At 29.1% G+C, this 15,174-nt stretch overlaps 2 protein-coding genes across 6 annotated transcripts in view; one reads left to right on the top strand and one right to left on the bottom strand.

The window, feature by feature from the left end:
- The window catches only part of LOC117177830 (polypeptide N-acetylgalactosaminyltransferase 1-like), a 12,977-nt gene extending 5,665 nt beyond the window's left edge, over positions 1-7,312 (bottom strand). The window contains exons 1-6 of one of the 2 annotated variants that reach the window (XM_033368790.1): positions 7,177-7,312; positions 6,874-7,105; positions 4,548-4,736; positions 4,123-4,289; positions 2,065-2,239; positions 1,640-1,970 (exon numbers count right to left, since the gene is read on the bottom strand). In XM_033368790.1, coding sequence (XP_033224681.1) covers positions 1,640-1,970; positions 2,065-2,239; positions 4,123-4,289; positions 4,548-4,736; positions 6,874-7,070 — 1,059 coding nt within the window. In that variant the 5' untranslated portion in view covers positions 7,071-7,105; positions 7,177-7,312. Of the gene's footprint in view, positions 1-1,639; positions 1,971-2,064; positions 2,240-4,122; positions 4,290-4,547; positions 4,737-6,873 lie in introns of both variants that reach the window. The other variant, XM_033368791.1, reaches the window with a different exon arrangement.
- Positions 7,313-7,324: 12 nt separating this feature from the next.
- LOC117177831 (coatomer subunit zeta-1) lies at positions 7,325-10,572 on the top strand. 4 transcript variants are annotated; one of them, XM_033368794.1, is made up of 5 exons: positions 7,325-7,613; positions 9,419-9,664; positions 9,787-9,920; positions 10,007-10,108; positions 10,398-10,572. In XM_033368794.1, exons 1-5 carry the CDS (start codon positions 7,596-7,598, stop codon positions 10,438-10,440), a joined length of 543 nt encoding a protein of 180 aa, XP_033224685.1. In that variant the 5' UTR covers positions 7,325-7,595; the 3' UTR covers positions 10,441-10,572. The 4 variants fall into 4 exon arrangements, with proteins under 4 accessions (XP_033224685.1, XP_033224686.1, XP_033224683.1 ...); XM_033368795.1 differs by having other exon boundaries at positions 7,596-7,613; positions 10,007-10,097; positions 10,398-10,445; XM_033368792.1 differs by lacking the exon at positions 7,325-7,613 and adding an exon at positions 7,627-7,809.
- Positions 10,573-15,174: the final 4,602 nt, after the last annotated feature.

The raw sequence follows: 15,174 nt of genomic DNA, 5'->3' as shown, positions 1-15,174 counted from the left end.
TTTTTTTTTTTTTTTTTTTTTAATTTTGATTTTGCTAACAACGTGTGTATATTTCGAGGTTATCTGTTTTACAATTCTACCGAGCGTTATTTCCAAACTACACAATATTTTTGGCCGAAAACTTTAGACTTACAAATAAAACTAATCTCCCGGAACTAACCTTGTTTGCAGGCAATTAAAAAAGTTTATTTCATCAATAATTTTGAAATTATCGGAAAGGCAGAGATGAAAAACGACGTAACCTCAAAATGATGCATAAAATTTTTATTTAGCATAATAAATTTTTTTTGTTATTATCCCTCAAAGAAGAGTCCGGGGAAGTTCGTTATGATATTTTATAGCATCTCCGAATTCAGTTTTTAAAAGTTTTTATTTTTGTGGAAAAAAAGCCGGGAGAACTGTACCCCATTGACCACACGACGAAGTATCACATGCCCTTAATTTCTGTAGCTATAAATGTTGAAATACGACTTCTATCTTAACTTTTAGGTAAGAATTTTTATATAGCAAATAGTTTATGTAGAAATTATTAAAAACTTATTTTGGGTTTATTTTTGCTTCGAAATAAATTAATTTAAGTTTATGATCTGTTAAAAATCACAATAAATAGTACAATAGTTGTTTTTTTAGAAAAAATGTGTGTAAAAAAATATGGTTTTTCACTGCATAAAATGTAAATTTCATCTGAAACACTTTGTTTTCGGTGAAGAGTTCGTAATAGTTCGTAATAAATACTTCAAACTTCACAAAAACCTCGCAAAAACAATTATATTCACAAATTAAAATGCACCTTTTAAATCGTGTTTACTCTTTCTAGTTCTGATTTTTGCCAGCAGGCAGCATATCGCAGTTCAATCATTCCCAACAGATTCCAAAAGGTTTTAAAATTTCAGGAAGATTTCAAAGATAGACAAATATTTCAGAAAGACTTCATGAATATTTTTAAGGATGTCAAACTTTTTACAAATATTTCAATGATTTAAAAATATTTTAGGAAGATTTCACAAAGAATTGCAAGATTTTAAAATATTTCAGATTAAACAAATTTTAAAATTTAGAAAATATTTCAAAATTGGTGAAAAAAATTCTAGGTGGTTTCAAACATTTCAAAACGATTTCACAAAGATCCTGCGGATTCCAAAAGGTTTCAAAATAGTTCGAAAATTGCAAGATATTACAGGAGGATTTTAACAGTTCACAGAAATTTAAAAAATTTCAACTTGTTCCCGAAAGATTTCACGAGATTTCACGAATAATTCAAAGAGATTTTAAAGACTGCAATGATTCCAAAATATTTCACATTTTTGTCGACGATTGCGACTATTTTAGAAAAATATGAGATTTCAAAATGTGTAAACAAATTTTACAACGATTTCACAAATATTTTATATATTCCAAAATGTTTAAAAGATTTAAAAATATTTTCAAGATCTCAGAAGGATTTTAACAATTCACAAATACTTCAAAAATTTCAAATATTTTAAAGATTCCAAAAAATGTCAAGGGCTTTTCAAAGATTGCAATTATTTCAGAAAGATTACAAACATGTTAAAAGATTTCACCTGATTTCAAGAGTAATAAACATCTCGGCTTCATATAAAGATACAAATCGTAGAAATAATATTCTCATTTTCCTCACCCTAAAAGACATTTCCAAATTCTCACCACCCCATCCGTCCATTTTATCATCATAACTTCCAACTTCCCAAAAATATTTTCTGTCGATAGCAAAGAGTCCACCAGCCATAGTTGGCGAGTTTGTTGGTGAAATGGGAGAGGGGCGAGATTTAATTTCTTTTTCTTGAACATCTATCCATGTGAAATGTCCGGACCAGGTGAAACCACCTACTTGAAAAAAGGAAGGATCATTATCGTGTAAATATTCCAAATTCTCCTCTGATATGTTGTCGATTATAGGCATCAGTACTGCGTTTCTTTTTTCTTTTATCCTTTGCAGCAGCGGTTCAAGCCTAAAGAATTAAGTTAAAAATATTCAATAGTGGAAATAAGCATCCGTCGCTCAGTCGAAATAAATAGATGCTTGAAGAATATTTCAAAATTTACCATTGTATTGTAACTTCACAATGAGCGTCTAAAAATAGTAAAACATCCCCAGTTGCATTTTCAGCTCCTCTTAATCGAGCTCGTATCAGTCCTTGCCTTTCTGGTAACCGAATAAGTTTTACTTTTTTCGGAAACCTTGTAGCTACGTAGTAACTCAGCTTTCCTTTTAGTTCATCTAAAAATTCAATATTTAATTTAAAAATATTTTTTATTAACTTAAGTCCTAAAAGGATTGTATGCGCCTAATAATAACACCGGCACGCAAAACAAAAAAGTGGTCTGTCCGACAGACTACACTAGCATATCTATATGTTCTTGGCGTCGCTGAATCCGAATCCGGGGTCAAAATAACCCATTTGGCTCAAATTCGATCGAAAAATGCAAAAAAAGAGGTAAAATCGCTGAAAACAGCGGTTTTTCGTGCATATTTTGTCAAAAATATATATATCTTCATCCCCGGTGGACTTATCCAGCAAATCCTTATGTTTTCGGGGTCACTGATTCTGAATCCGGGGTTAAAATAATCCAGTTGGCTCATATTTTATCGCAAAACGCAAAATTAGACATAAGATCGACGAAAACCTTTAAACCTTTACCTGCCTCGACTGGGATTGTCGTTCACTGTAGATTTCCTTTGCGTCTCACGTTTCGGGGTTTTTAATTTGCGTTAGTCTCCTTGCATGGTAATAGTAGAATTTTTTGTAAATAAGTTTTATTTACTTTTAGCGTTACCCAGGAACAACGACGTGGACGTAGTAAATTCTATTGAGTAATTCTGCATTTTCTTTATTCGCATATAAATAAGTTTCCAGCCAACCTGGGAGACTTTTGTGAAGAGCAAGGCGAACGTTTACACAAGGATATAAAAAAGATGGAGAGGCGATATCAGGGATGTTGGGATATCAACATGATGGCTGACTACTGTTGGAGTTTAAAACGAGATCAAGTCAATCAAGGTACCAAACAAAAGCGAAACCCACTACGTAGGTCTTTTGAGGACAAAAGGGTTCGATACAAGCGATATAAAGAAAAATAAAAAATAAAAGAAACCTATAAGCGTGAGAGGCAGGGGGACTCACGGTAATAAAGCACCCCAAAGGCAACAGAATTTACTACGTCCACGTCGTTGTTCCTGGGTAACACTATAAGTAAATAAAACTTATTTACAAAAAATCCTACTATTGCCAAGCAAGGACACTAACGCAAATTAAAAACCGTGAAACGTGAGACGCAGAGGGAATCTACAGTGAACGACAATCCCAGTCGAGGAAGATAAGGGTTTAAAGGTTTTCGTCGATCTTATGTCTAATTTTGCGTTTTTCGATCAAATATGAGCCAACTGGGTTATTTGAATTCTAGATTCAGAATCAGTGGCCCCAAAAACATAAGGATATGCTGGATAAGTCTACCGGGTATGAAGATATATTTTTTTTGCAAAAATATGCACGAAATCCCGCGGTTTTCGTCGATTTTGCCTTTATTTTTGTATTTTTCGATGAAATATGAGCCAAATGGGTTATTTTGACCCGGGATTCAGATTTAGCGACCCCAAAGACCATAAGGATATGATGACTTAGGCCACCGGACATGAAAAATTTGTTTGTTGCAAAAGTATACAAGAAAAATCGCTGTATTCGACGATTTTACGTCTATTTTTGCGATTTTCGAACAAGCATGAACCAAATTGGTTATTTGGGCCTCAGATTTGAATTCAGCGACCCAAAAAACATATAAATATGTTGGTTAAGTTCACCGGGCGAGGAAAAATATATTTTTTTTTGCAAAAATATACCTGAAAAATCGCTGTTTTTTGTCAATTTTTCGTTTTTCAGAAAAATATGAGCCAACTTGGTTATTTGGACACCGGATTCGAATTCAGCGACCCCAAAAACATATGGATATGCTAGTGTAGTCTGTCGGAAAGACCACTTTTTTGTTTTGTGTGCCGGTGTAAACAGTGTCTGGAGGTTTTTTGAATTTAAAATGTTAACTTATTTTGGTCGATGCATATAAAGAAATGTACTGTTATTAATTAAAAATTAAGAAGAATCAACCAACCTTCATCGCTGGAATCATCAACGAGGATTATTTCTTTTAAAAATTTTGGCGGAGATCTTTTGAGAACGCTGTAAACTGTTCTCAAAAGTACACTCCACGGCTCGTTAAAAAAAATGATTACGACACTTGTAGTTGGTAATGATGAGTCATAGGTGACATTTGTACATCTGAAATTATTCCAATATATAAATCATTAATCAGTCAAGTTTCAAAATTCTAATGAATAAGAGGAAAAAATGTTTTATAAAAATCATTCATTGTTATTCTAATATTAATAAGACTGTGTAACTTATTTATTTTAAGATATGAGTAGCTTGAATTGTAATTATTTATACCTCAATTTTTAAAATCAAATTTAATTAAATTACTAACTAGTTATTTATTCTTTGTGTATAATATAATGACTTATTATCTAAAACTCTTACAGCGAATTTCGCGGATCTGGTAAATTCCTTTTTAAAGAAATTTTTTCAGAAAGAACAATGTTCAAAGCTTTCTTTTTGAGAGACAAATCTCCTTTGGCTTTTTCCTCTCCATATAAATAAGCAGGAACTCCATATTCCCCTAATCCAGGAACTATATTACTTTCATAGTTTTTAATCCACGATTCATATCTAAAATATAGAAGTTTACGTTTGATAATTAAAAAATGGTTTAACGAGGGGGGCCGCAAAACTTTGTTTACAATTCCTTAACTTTTCATTTCTCATTTTTCCTGATCATTAATATTTAAAGACCACAATTCGAATCTTGTAATATTTTTAATATATAATATTTTATACAAGAAATGAAACCATTTTTAATTTATATTTATGACCTTTTAGTTTATTATTCTCAGGGCGACCATTGCATATTTTACTTGAAAAAGTGAACTGTTTAAGCAGAAGAAGTTACAGACAGTGACTAATTATTTCTAATCCAAAAATTGACTAAAACCTAAAAGTGGTTAATGGGCATTGATAATGTTACTAATGTTTTTATTCTAATTTAAAAGAATTCAAAAGAATTCGATGAAATTTATATAAACTTCAGGTAAATTTTAACAAAAACAGGATTCATTTGTAAGATTTTAAAACAATTCACGTTAAATTCAAAATAATTCCAATTAATTGGAAATTTTGTTTTAACCAAAAAAATCAATTGATTTCAGTAAAATTGGAGTGAATTTAGAGGAAATTGAAAAAAATAAAAATATGAAAAAATGAATACATTGCATTGCATTCCAAATGAATTTGAATAAATTTAAAAAAATATTTTTATAGCACAGTGGGTGTAAGTAAAAAATTATAAATTGTATATAAAAATATATATTTAAATGATTGAAATCTCTTACAAATTCGTTGACATCTTTCAAAATAACCTAAAATATTTGAAATCGTTTGGAATCCCTTAAAAGTTTTTGAAGCTTTTGAAAATTACTTGGAATTTTAAAACTAATCCTAAAATATTTGTAATTTTTTGAAAAAAATATAAATTATTGAAAAATAATTAAAATTCCCTGGAATCTTGTAAAACCATAAAATATTTCAAATCATTTGAAAGTTTTAGGAAAGTTTTAAAGCTCATGAAAATTCTTTTGGGATTTTTAGAAGTACTCTAAAATCTGTTAAAGCCTCTTGAAAAACTTCAAATTATTGAAATATAATAACAATTCCTTGGATATTTTGAAACCAAGAAATATATAAAAACTCTCGAAATTCCTTAAATCTTTTTAAAGCTCTTAAAAAATCCTTGGAATATTTAAAAATACCCTCAAATATTTGAAATAGTTTGAAATCCCTTGAAATTTTTTGAAGCTTTTGAAAATTACTTGGAATTTTAAAACAAATCTTAAAATATTTGTAATATTTTGAAATAATTACAGATTACTGAAAAATATTAAAAATTCCCTGGAATCTTTTAAATTCATAAAAATTTTCAAATCCTTTAAAACCTTTTGAAAAATTTTAAAGCTCATGAAAATTCCTTAGAATTTTAAAAAATACTCTAATACCTGTTAAATCTTTTTTTTAAACTTTAAATTATTGAAATATAATAACAATTCCTTGGATATTTGGAAACCAAGATATATATCAAAACTCTCGAAATTCCTTGAATCTTTTTAAAGCTCTTCAAAAATCCTTGAAATTTTTAAAAATACCCTCAAATATTTAAAATAGTTTGAAAAATCTTCAAGCGATTGAAGCCTATTTATAATGTCTTGGAAGCTCAAAAAATAGCAGAAAATATTTGTATACAATTCAAGAAAATTCAAAGATAGGTATAAACCCAAATTCCATACTCAATACAAAGAAAAGTGACTAAAGCAATATTTTAATTTGAAAAAGTGACCAAAGTGTTTTTTTCATTTTAAAAGTGACTTTATACCTTAAAAAAGTAACTACTTGACCTGTGTGAGCCCTATGATTATTCCTGACAGTTACGAAAGTTATTTTTACAGAAATTCCCTGTTACCAATTTTTTTATGGCCCTAACCTGGTGTCACCCTTTTTAACTTATTGAACTTATTTTAGTTTAAATTCCCCAGTTCTATAACGTTCGATAGAATTCAAATCATTTTTTAACACAACAGAATCCAAGCATTTCCGATGTATTTTTCAATTAGACTTTTAAAAACTCAATAATTTTAAGTTTGAAAAGGAAAATAATTAAAGTAGTTCAAAAACTGTCTGTTCAATTTTTATAAATAAATAATGTTAGCAAATTCTGTTAAAAGAAAGCAATAAAAAAAATGATCTAATTATTACATACCTCTGATGCTCTTCGCTTTTTTTACTGTCATCACTGGTCAATTGTTCAGTGACAGATGGAGCATCTGTTTTGTGATTTTTCTCAAAAATGAAACTGTCACTCACTCGCAAAATGCGCTTAGCAATTAATAAAATTCCAACCACATAAAGTGCACCAACCGTATACTTTAAAAAAAGTCTGCCTCGAAACAAAAACATTTTCGAGAATTTTGCATTGTTCAGGTGTCGGTCACCTACAATACGTCTTAGGGTAAATAACAGAGAAATGCAAATTTGAATAAAGAATATACTAGTGCAAGCGTACCGATGAAAGTGAACAGGGAAATGCAAGTTGGGGAAGTGTTCCGTGAAGTTCTAAAATGACAAAAAGTGAGGTTATATTCTGTCCTCGTTCATGATCCAACGTCGGAACATCCTCGTCCCACGAATCGGATCGGGTTCATACTTCATGTATGAGTTCACGTCGTTCTCGTCCAGTCAAGTTCGGTTGAGTTGAGTCGTGTCAACAGTATCTTGTATCGAACGGAAAAATTCGCATCGTGAGCCTAAATGAGATTAAAAATCTTACAAATTCTTTATATTTAAATAAACGGTGGATTTTGCGGACTAAAAAAGTGTTTGTAAATTCTGAAGAGTTTGAATAACGTAGTTATTCTTCGTACTTTGACACGTTTGACACGTTTAGTAAGAGCAGAAGACAAGACACGTCAATTTGACGTTACTATGGACGGTCAGTTATTGGTGGGTATTTCGAACAGTTGTTGATGTATTTTTCATCTACTAGCACGAAAGGTCAACTCCCGAATACGCATTCTGCATTAAATCATCGTATTGAAGAGTTAAAGTCATGAATCGTATTAACTTGGGGAGAGATTCGCAACATAACCTCTCTGGTTCATCTTTCCAAAGTGATTCCGATACACATTCTCATCTTCGAGTATGCTTTTTATGTTTTTGTGTCTTGTTTTTTTGTCCCCAGTGAGTTAATCTATTTTGTTTTGAATGTGTTGATGCATTTGGAAATTATCGAGTGCTTACATTTTATTTACTAGGTGCTGAACGAACTTTCATGATTTTGGAATTTTCACTTTAGAACAGTGGATAGATTTTTCTTAGAATTTAATAATTTGTTTATTTTCTGTCATGTGAATTTTGATGACAAAAATTTGGCTTGCATATTTTTCGAAAATAAATAAAAAACTGAAAATCTCACAAATTTAAGCTTGATCAAAATTTCTAGCTCAACATTTTTCACGTGCAGAAATGCAATGTGCAAAAGAAAATTATTTATGTAATATTGTTTTTATTAATGGTTTTGAAATTTGGTATATCTGATTTTAAGTGTTAACAATTATTGTACATATTTAACAGATCTTTTTAAAACAAGATTGTTACAGAATTCGATTTTCAAAATTCCAGCTTTTCCAGGTCAACTTTTGAAATTATGCCAGGAGAACTGAAGAAACAATGATATTCAAAATTTGATTTCAAATAAATTCCCAAGCATTGTAATGCTTTCAATATCATTTTCAGATAAATTCTTGTACACTGCCGGCAGAAATGATTTACACGCCTGTTTTTAGCTGTTGCTAAAGTGTTATCATTTTTATAATATTAGCATGAAAGTTTTGTCCTCGTAATAACGCGAAATAAACAAAATAAATAAACATCTAATAAACACTAAATATAAGAATAACTCTGAAAATAATTTTAAAAAAATTAAGTTTCTGGGCTCATTTTAAGTGTATTGCTCCAAAGTATTTTGCTAAATTGTTAATTCTTTTAGAATTTTGTGCCTAGATTAGTAATTAGTAATAATTATAAAAATCGTATTGCTTGGAATTTTCTAAAAATAAGTGACGAGCAATGTAGAGACCTAACTTTAACATTAGTTAAAGAACTGTGAAAAATGTTGATTATTTCCAAATTTATTCCAGATTTGCGAAAAAATTAAAATTTGAAGTCTTTTTGTAATATCTTTTTATTAAATTGACTTCATGCCTTCAATTTGGGATTATTAAATGCAGAATTTTATTAGCTTTCGCGTCTGTATGAGGAAAAAACTCACGTTAATATTATGAAAAGGAGGCACTTCAACAACAGTTGAAAAAATAGTCGTTTAGATCATTTTCGCCGGTATTGTATATAAAATTATTAATTGATGCAAATGTTTTTAATATAGGTAAAAATGTTTAATATGTAATCATAAAAAATATCATGTCCCGCGCTCATTCCATTCCTTAGAATATAACTTGATCAATTCTTATTAATCTGAATTTGCAAAATAAGCAGAAAAGTATTTAAATAATTATTAAAACATAGACAAAATTCTAATGCTCTTTTTAAAAATTCCTGGCTTTTCCTGTTTCTGTAGCAACCTAGTCAAATTCATCATAATATTAAACAGAAATCTTTCAAAAAGAACGTTATTAGAATAACCGATTTTGAAAATCTCACAGTTTTTGAAATGGAAATTTTCAAAGTTACTTTACTGTGGTTTTGTTTGTCTTACAAAATAATTAAATCTCTTTATTTCTGTTTGTTAGGAACCGACACTTTATACAGTTAAGGGCATCGCGATTCTTGACAACGATGGAAATAGAATTCTCGCCAAGTATTACGACAAAAATAAATTCCCTACGTCCAAGGAACAGAAGGCTTTTGAAAAGACCTTATTTAGCAAAACTCACAGAGCTAATACTGAAATTATAATGCACGATGGGCTGATTTGCGTGTACAAAAGCAACGTTGATTTATTTTTCTATGTAATGGGAAGTGCACATGAGAATGAGGTTAGTCATTTATTCAAACATTTTTCAAGTTTTTTATTATTATCTTCTATTTTTAGTACCTTATCTTATTTTTTTTAAATATAATAATTTTGTCATAAATTGATATTGAATTAATTTTTCAGTTGATCCTGATGAGCGTGCTAAATTGCTTATACGACTCAGTAAGCACCATTTTGCGGAAAAATGTTGAAAAAAGGGCCGTTTTGGATAGTTTAGACATAATAATGTTGGCACTAGATGAAATTTGTGACGGAGGGTGAGTTAATTTTTAATCAATCATAATATTGAATCCTTGTAATGCCTTACAACAAATGATAACATATTGAAAATATTTAATTACAGGATTATTTTGGACGCAGATGCCACGAGTGTAGTTCAAAGAGTCGCCCTGAGGACAGATGACATTCCTTTAGGAGAACAAACCGTCGCCCAGGTCATTTTTTTGTTAGTTCTAATACCTTTAGCTAGTTTAAGTTTTCTGACTGGCAACCCTCTGCGTTTTTTGTGCATTTAAAGCAGGGGTGCCATCTGAAAATCTTAAATTTATTAAATTTCTCATAGCTTGTGACTTGCGTTTTAACCAAAAGCACGCTCGGAATTGAACAAAATTGCTATTCGAACCTAACAAAAGCATATTGAAACAATTATAAAACAATATTTTAGAAAAATAAAATGCAAGTTTACTTATTACAATATGTATAACTTATTTTTTAAATTGATATTCTTTTTCCAGGTCTTGCAATCTGCCAAGGAGCAACTTAAGTGGTCACTCTTGAAATAAGTTATGTTGTCTGTACTATAATTTTATAATTATATTCATCTACATAGAAGATAACGCGCTCGACGAGAAATGTACATTTATACAGTCTATTAAAATCATTCCACTATTAAAAATGTTTTTAAAAGTATTTCTGTTTTTATATACAAACTACATTGCAATCCTTTTATTAGCAAATAAAACAATAGTTGTCTTGCTAATTATTAGACTTTTCTATTTAGGTATTTCCACATCGAAACAAATTCTATAACTTTTTTTCTTTTTTAAGAAATAAAACTTTCTTAAAGATTTAATTACCTATAATTATGTTATTATTCATTGAAATGAAATTTGTTAAACATTTTTTTTAAATTTAATATTTAGATATCAAAATTTAACGACAGTAAAGATAGAGGAATTTTCTTCATCTTTGAAAATATTCTACGTATAGTAGGTGCTCTGATCAACAGATGACACTGCAATGCCAAAGAGGGTTCACATTTATAATGGGTATAGGGTTACTGAAAACATAAACTCTACTTTTACAGGAGTATGGTTTCGATTTTTGAAAAAATTAATTTTTTTATTATCAATTTATATTTCTAATTTTTTTAAGGAAATAAATTGCAAATTTTTATTGAACCAATCTTTTAATTAGTTAAACACGTTCTGTACTTAAGCTTTCTGAAACAGTTGCTAAGTTACGTTTATCACAAATATAAATATACAATAATTTAGGTATTCAAATGCAAGTATAACAATTTTAATTTATTATAGAACCAAAGTGTCACGGATTTTTAGTAACATTTGTTCTGAGTTTCTGTAATAGAAAGCCTTTATATTTTCGTATTACTCAATGTTCGGAAAATTCGAATTAAAATTTAGAATATTTCAAATACTTTAAAATGCGTTTTTTAAAACAAAAATAAATCAATTCTACAATATTATTTTAATTTAAGATCGAAAAGAAATTTTTTTTTTTCATGAATAATTTTATTCAAAATAAGCATGAAAAAGATTCACAATTAAAAACCGGATTTACAAACTACCTCAATTTTCGGCTAATTAGAGACAGAAAAAAAAATTTTAAATAGTGGGAAAAAAGGCATTTTTTCAAAATGAATTGTCATTTCTTTATGCAAATGTAACCAAATTTAAGGAGTCGAGTTATTATTATTATTATTAGATATTTGATTTTTTTATAACCATAATAAAAAAATTTATTGTTTAATAGAAAAAGAAAATATAATATTTATTACTGGAAAATATTGTTTGAGTTTTCCCACATTGAAATACAAATGTGAGATCAATTAATAACCATAAAGTGGTGGCTATGTTTTGCCTTATTAATTATGAATAATTAACGTAACTTTAATATACGATTTGTTAATGAGGTATAATTAATTAATAATCGAAAGCTTTTAAGGTCCATAAAATATTTTACTTTATCGCTTTCCCAAAATGGCTATTAGCTCGTGGAATGTGTGAGGATGAGCTGGTATGGATTTCACATAAAGCAAAGTTACATCCTACACACAGGTAAATTAGGCGCTTAATTAAACCGTTTAATCAGTGACATGATTGCGACTATGTTTGATCCATTTGTTTTCGAACCAATTATCCCTCAGTATTTACTGATCAAAGTTCAGTCACGACAGAATTTTCCGTTCAATCTTAAAATGTTTAAATACCTTATCCGTCTCATTGAAAATGTAGAAAATCATCCATACTAATAATTTTTTAACATTTGTTGATTTAGTTTCAAGCATATTAATGGGCATCAAAATCTAGTAAGAAAATTTATCAAATCAAAATTTCTTACCTGAAAATTAATTTAATGGAGCTACATTTAAAAAATAATTAGATTAAAAAATCGAAATACTATCAACAATAAAAAAAACGCTTGATATGAAGAAAACCGATTTTCATTCAATTTTAACTGAAAATTGAACTGCCTTTAATTGCTCGATAGTCAATTTTAATATAATTTTCTTGCTTGTGATTCTAAAACCAAAACAGTGAAATAGTGTTTATTTTGAGACATATATTCGATATATAAGCATATGAATAAAAAATAAATCATTATAACAGATAAAATATTACCTAGAAAATAAATAAAAATACAGATATAGTGACGTGGATAATATGAAAATTTCAATGTCCAACAATCAAAAGGTGGCCCTACGGTTGCAGAAATTCCCGTTTTTATATTCGGGAAAGAATAAGTTGTACGGGAGTTTATATAGTTTTATAACGTACTGAATATATAATTATCAAGTGGGCCAAGAGAAAAATAATGGACATTAAAACTAATTTGCGTCGCACTTCCTGGCAGACCGAATGGAGCCTCTACAAAGTACCCGTAAAAACCGCTTTGGGTTCCTATTCGGTTCATTTTTAAAAAACTAAAACAAAACAGCAAAATCAACTTTTAAATTAATGAAATTCGGATTCTACGTTAAAATTTCCTATAGAAGGTCACGGAATAATCGCTATAGTTTTTTTTGCAACGGTAAAAAGTTGAAAAAAAATATGAGACGAATAACGCCTGTTGACTGCTACACTTCAAACGCATCATCTGTAAATAGCAGTCAACAGGCGTTATATAGATCTTATATATTTTTTAAACTTTTTACCGCTGCAAAAAAAAGTATTAAGATTACTCCGTGAGTTTCCAATAGAAAATTTAACGTTTTTAATTTCTCGTGGCCTTTCTAAATTTTCCTTTTAGGTATCAAAATAACCTTAGACCCAAGAGATCAATAATATTAATTCAAAAAGATATTTGTTTCCTGAATGTATTTCATACAGTTTTAGTGAAAAGATTCATGCAGAATTTTCGGAGGAATTATACAAAAATTAAGTTATTCATGTACATAGAAAATACTATAAATTGCATTAAATAGTTGATTTTTCAACACAGAAAGATGCATTTTGAACAAAAACTGTAAGAACTAAATTTTCAGTTAAAACAATATATATTCAACAAATAAAACAGCTATTTTCAACAAAAAAGTTAAATTTTTAACAAAAGTGATGAATGTTCGAATTAAAAAAAAAAAAACGAATTCTCAATGAAAAGTGTAATATGTATTTGATATTCCCAGCATAAAATAATTTTGCTTGAAATCAAATACAGTTAAATCAAACCAAAAATACGATTTTTTGAAAAAAAAAAATGAATTTTCAATTAAAAAAGATACATTTCAACATTTACAAGAAAATATTATAATTGTAAACAAAAAAGGATTTTTATCTACAGTGGCGCCAATCCTAGGTGAAACAGGTCGGGTGGATCTACTTCAGACAGCCCCCCCCCCCTCTCTGTTTGAGAAAAAAGAATGTGATGAGCAAAAAAACAAGAGGTATTATAAAAATGATAACAATGGTGATCAATTTCTACGTAAAATTATTATTTCCTCAGGCACTTATGCAGCAAATAAATTGTTGAGATACGTGAATAGCGCGCCAAAATTTCAAACATCAAATTAAAGAAATTTCTTCTAGCTTAATTTAAAAATAAATCTAATTGATAATAGTTTTCCTATACAATAAGGAATCAGAAATTTAAATAGAAAAAGGTATAAGAGATCAAATTACATTGCAAATAATCTAAAATCAAAACTTTAATATCCTATTTCCCATAAATATTAAACACTTAAATTGTTAGGACTTGAATGATTTATTTTTATTAGTTATTCAAAACTTACTTCTGGTTCTTCTCAGCTGCGCTAACCCGACGGAGTACAAGCTTCTACTGAGAGGTAGAGATTTCCTATACCAGTGGTGGGAGGGTGGGTCGAGAATATTTTAAATATTACTTAATTAAATCATTGTCATTTTATAAATTTTTGAAAAACTTTCAATGTTTTTAAAACATTAAGAAACAGCGTTTATTCATTATTTCTTTTTCATTAATATTGTAAAATATGGAACTCGAAATAACAGAAACGTTTAAATAACACTCGAAAGTGATCTGAAAATCTAAAAATAATAAGAATTAATATTATAGGTTGAACAATAATCCATGGATTCGAGCACATGGCTGGTCTGATGATAAGTTAGATAAATTTGTATGTGATTTATAAAAAACTGTTTAGACAAAATTTATTACTCAATCTTCTTCTACGATATATATGTTGTAATTGCTAAAATTATTCAGGCTATATTCTTGCATCACTTATAATTGCCAGTTTGAAAAAATAAGATTATTTATTGAACTCTGATTTACTTTTACTCCAAATGGAATTTTTGGTACCAGTTTTATTTATGCTGACATACAACAAAGGGATTATTTGAAGCACTCTTTTTTATACCTCTAAAAATTCAAAAATACTCACGAAATGGTGCTCTCATATGTAATATTCGCGAACCTGTTAATAAATATAAATTTAATCGTGCGAATTATGGATTTGTGCACGTTCTCTTTTATTTCAATTTCTTTACTTAATTATTTTCCCTTATTTTTCGTGCACTTTTAGTTAATTTATTTACACAATATATTTCCCAATTTTCGGGCCCCTCTCCCCTTAAAACAGGTCAGGCAGCCTCCCGACCTATCCCGCGGGTGTTAGAGCCCTTGTTTACCTATATAATATGGTGAATCACATTAAAAATTGTTTTAACAAAGTGGTTCTATTTTCAACGATGAGTAGTGGAATTTTTCAATTTTAAACCAAAAATAGTTGAATTCAACCAAAAAAGACGAACTTTTAACAAAGTATAGTTGGATCCTTTAATCCTTAACCATAAC

This window comes from Belonocnema kinseyi, chromosome 8, assembly GCF_010883055.1.
Source record: "Belonocnema kinseyi isolate 2016_QV_RU_SX_M_011 chromosome 8, B_treatae_v1, whole genome shotgun sequence".
Taxonomy (NCBI): domain Eukaryota; kingdom Metazoa; phylum Arthropoda; class Insecta; order Hymenoptera; family Cynipidae; genus Belonocnema; species Belonocnema kinseyi.
The sequence above is the reverse complement of the archived record's forward strand: the minus strand, read 5'-3'. Positions and strand labels throughout refer to the sequence as shown.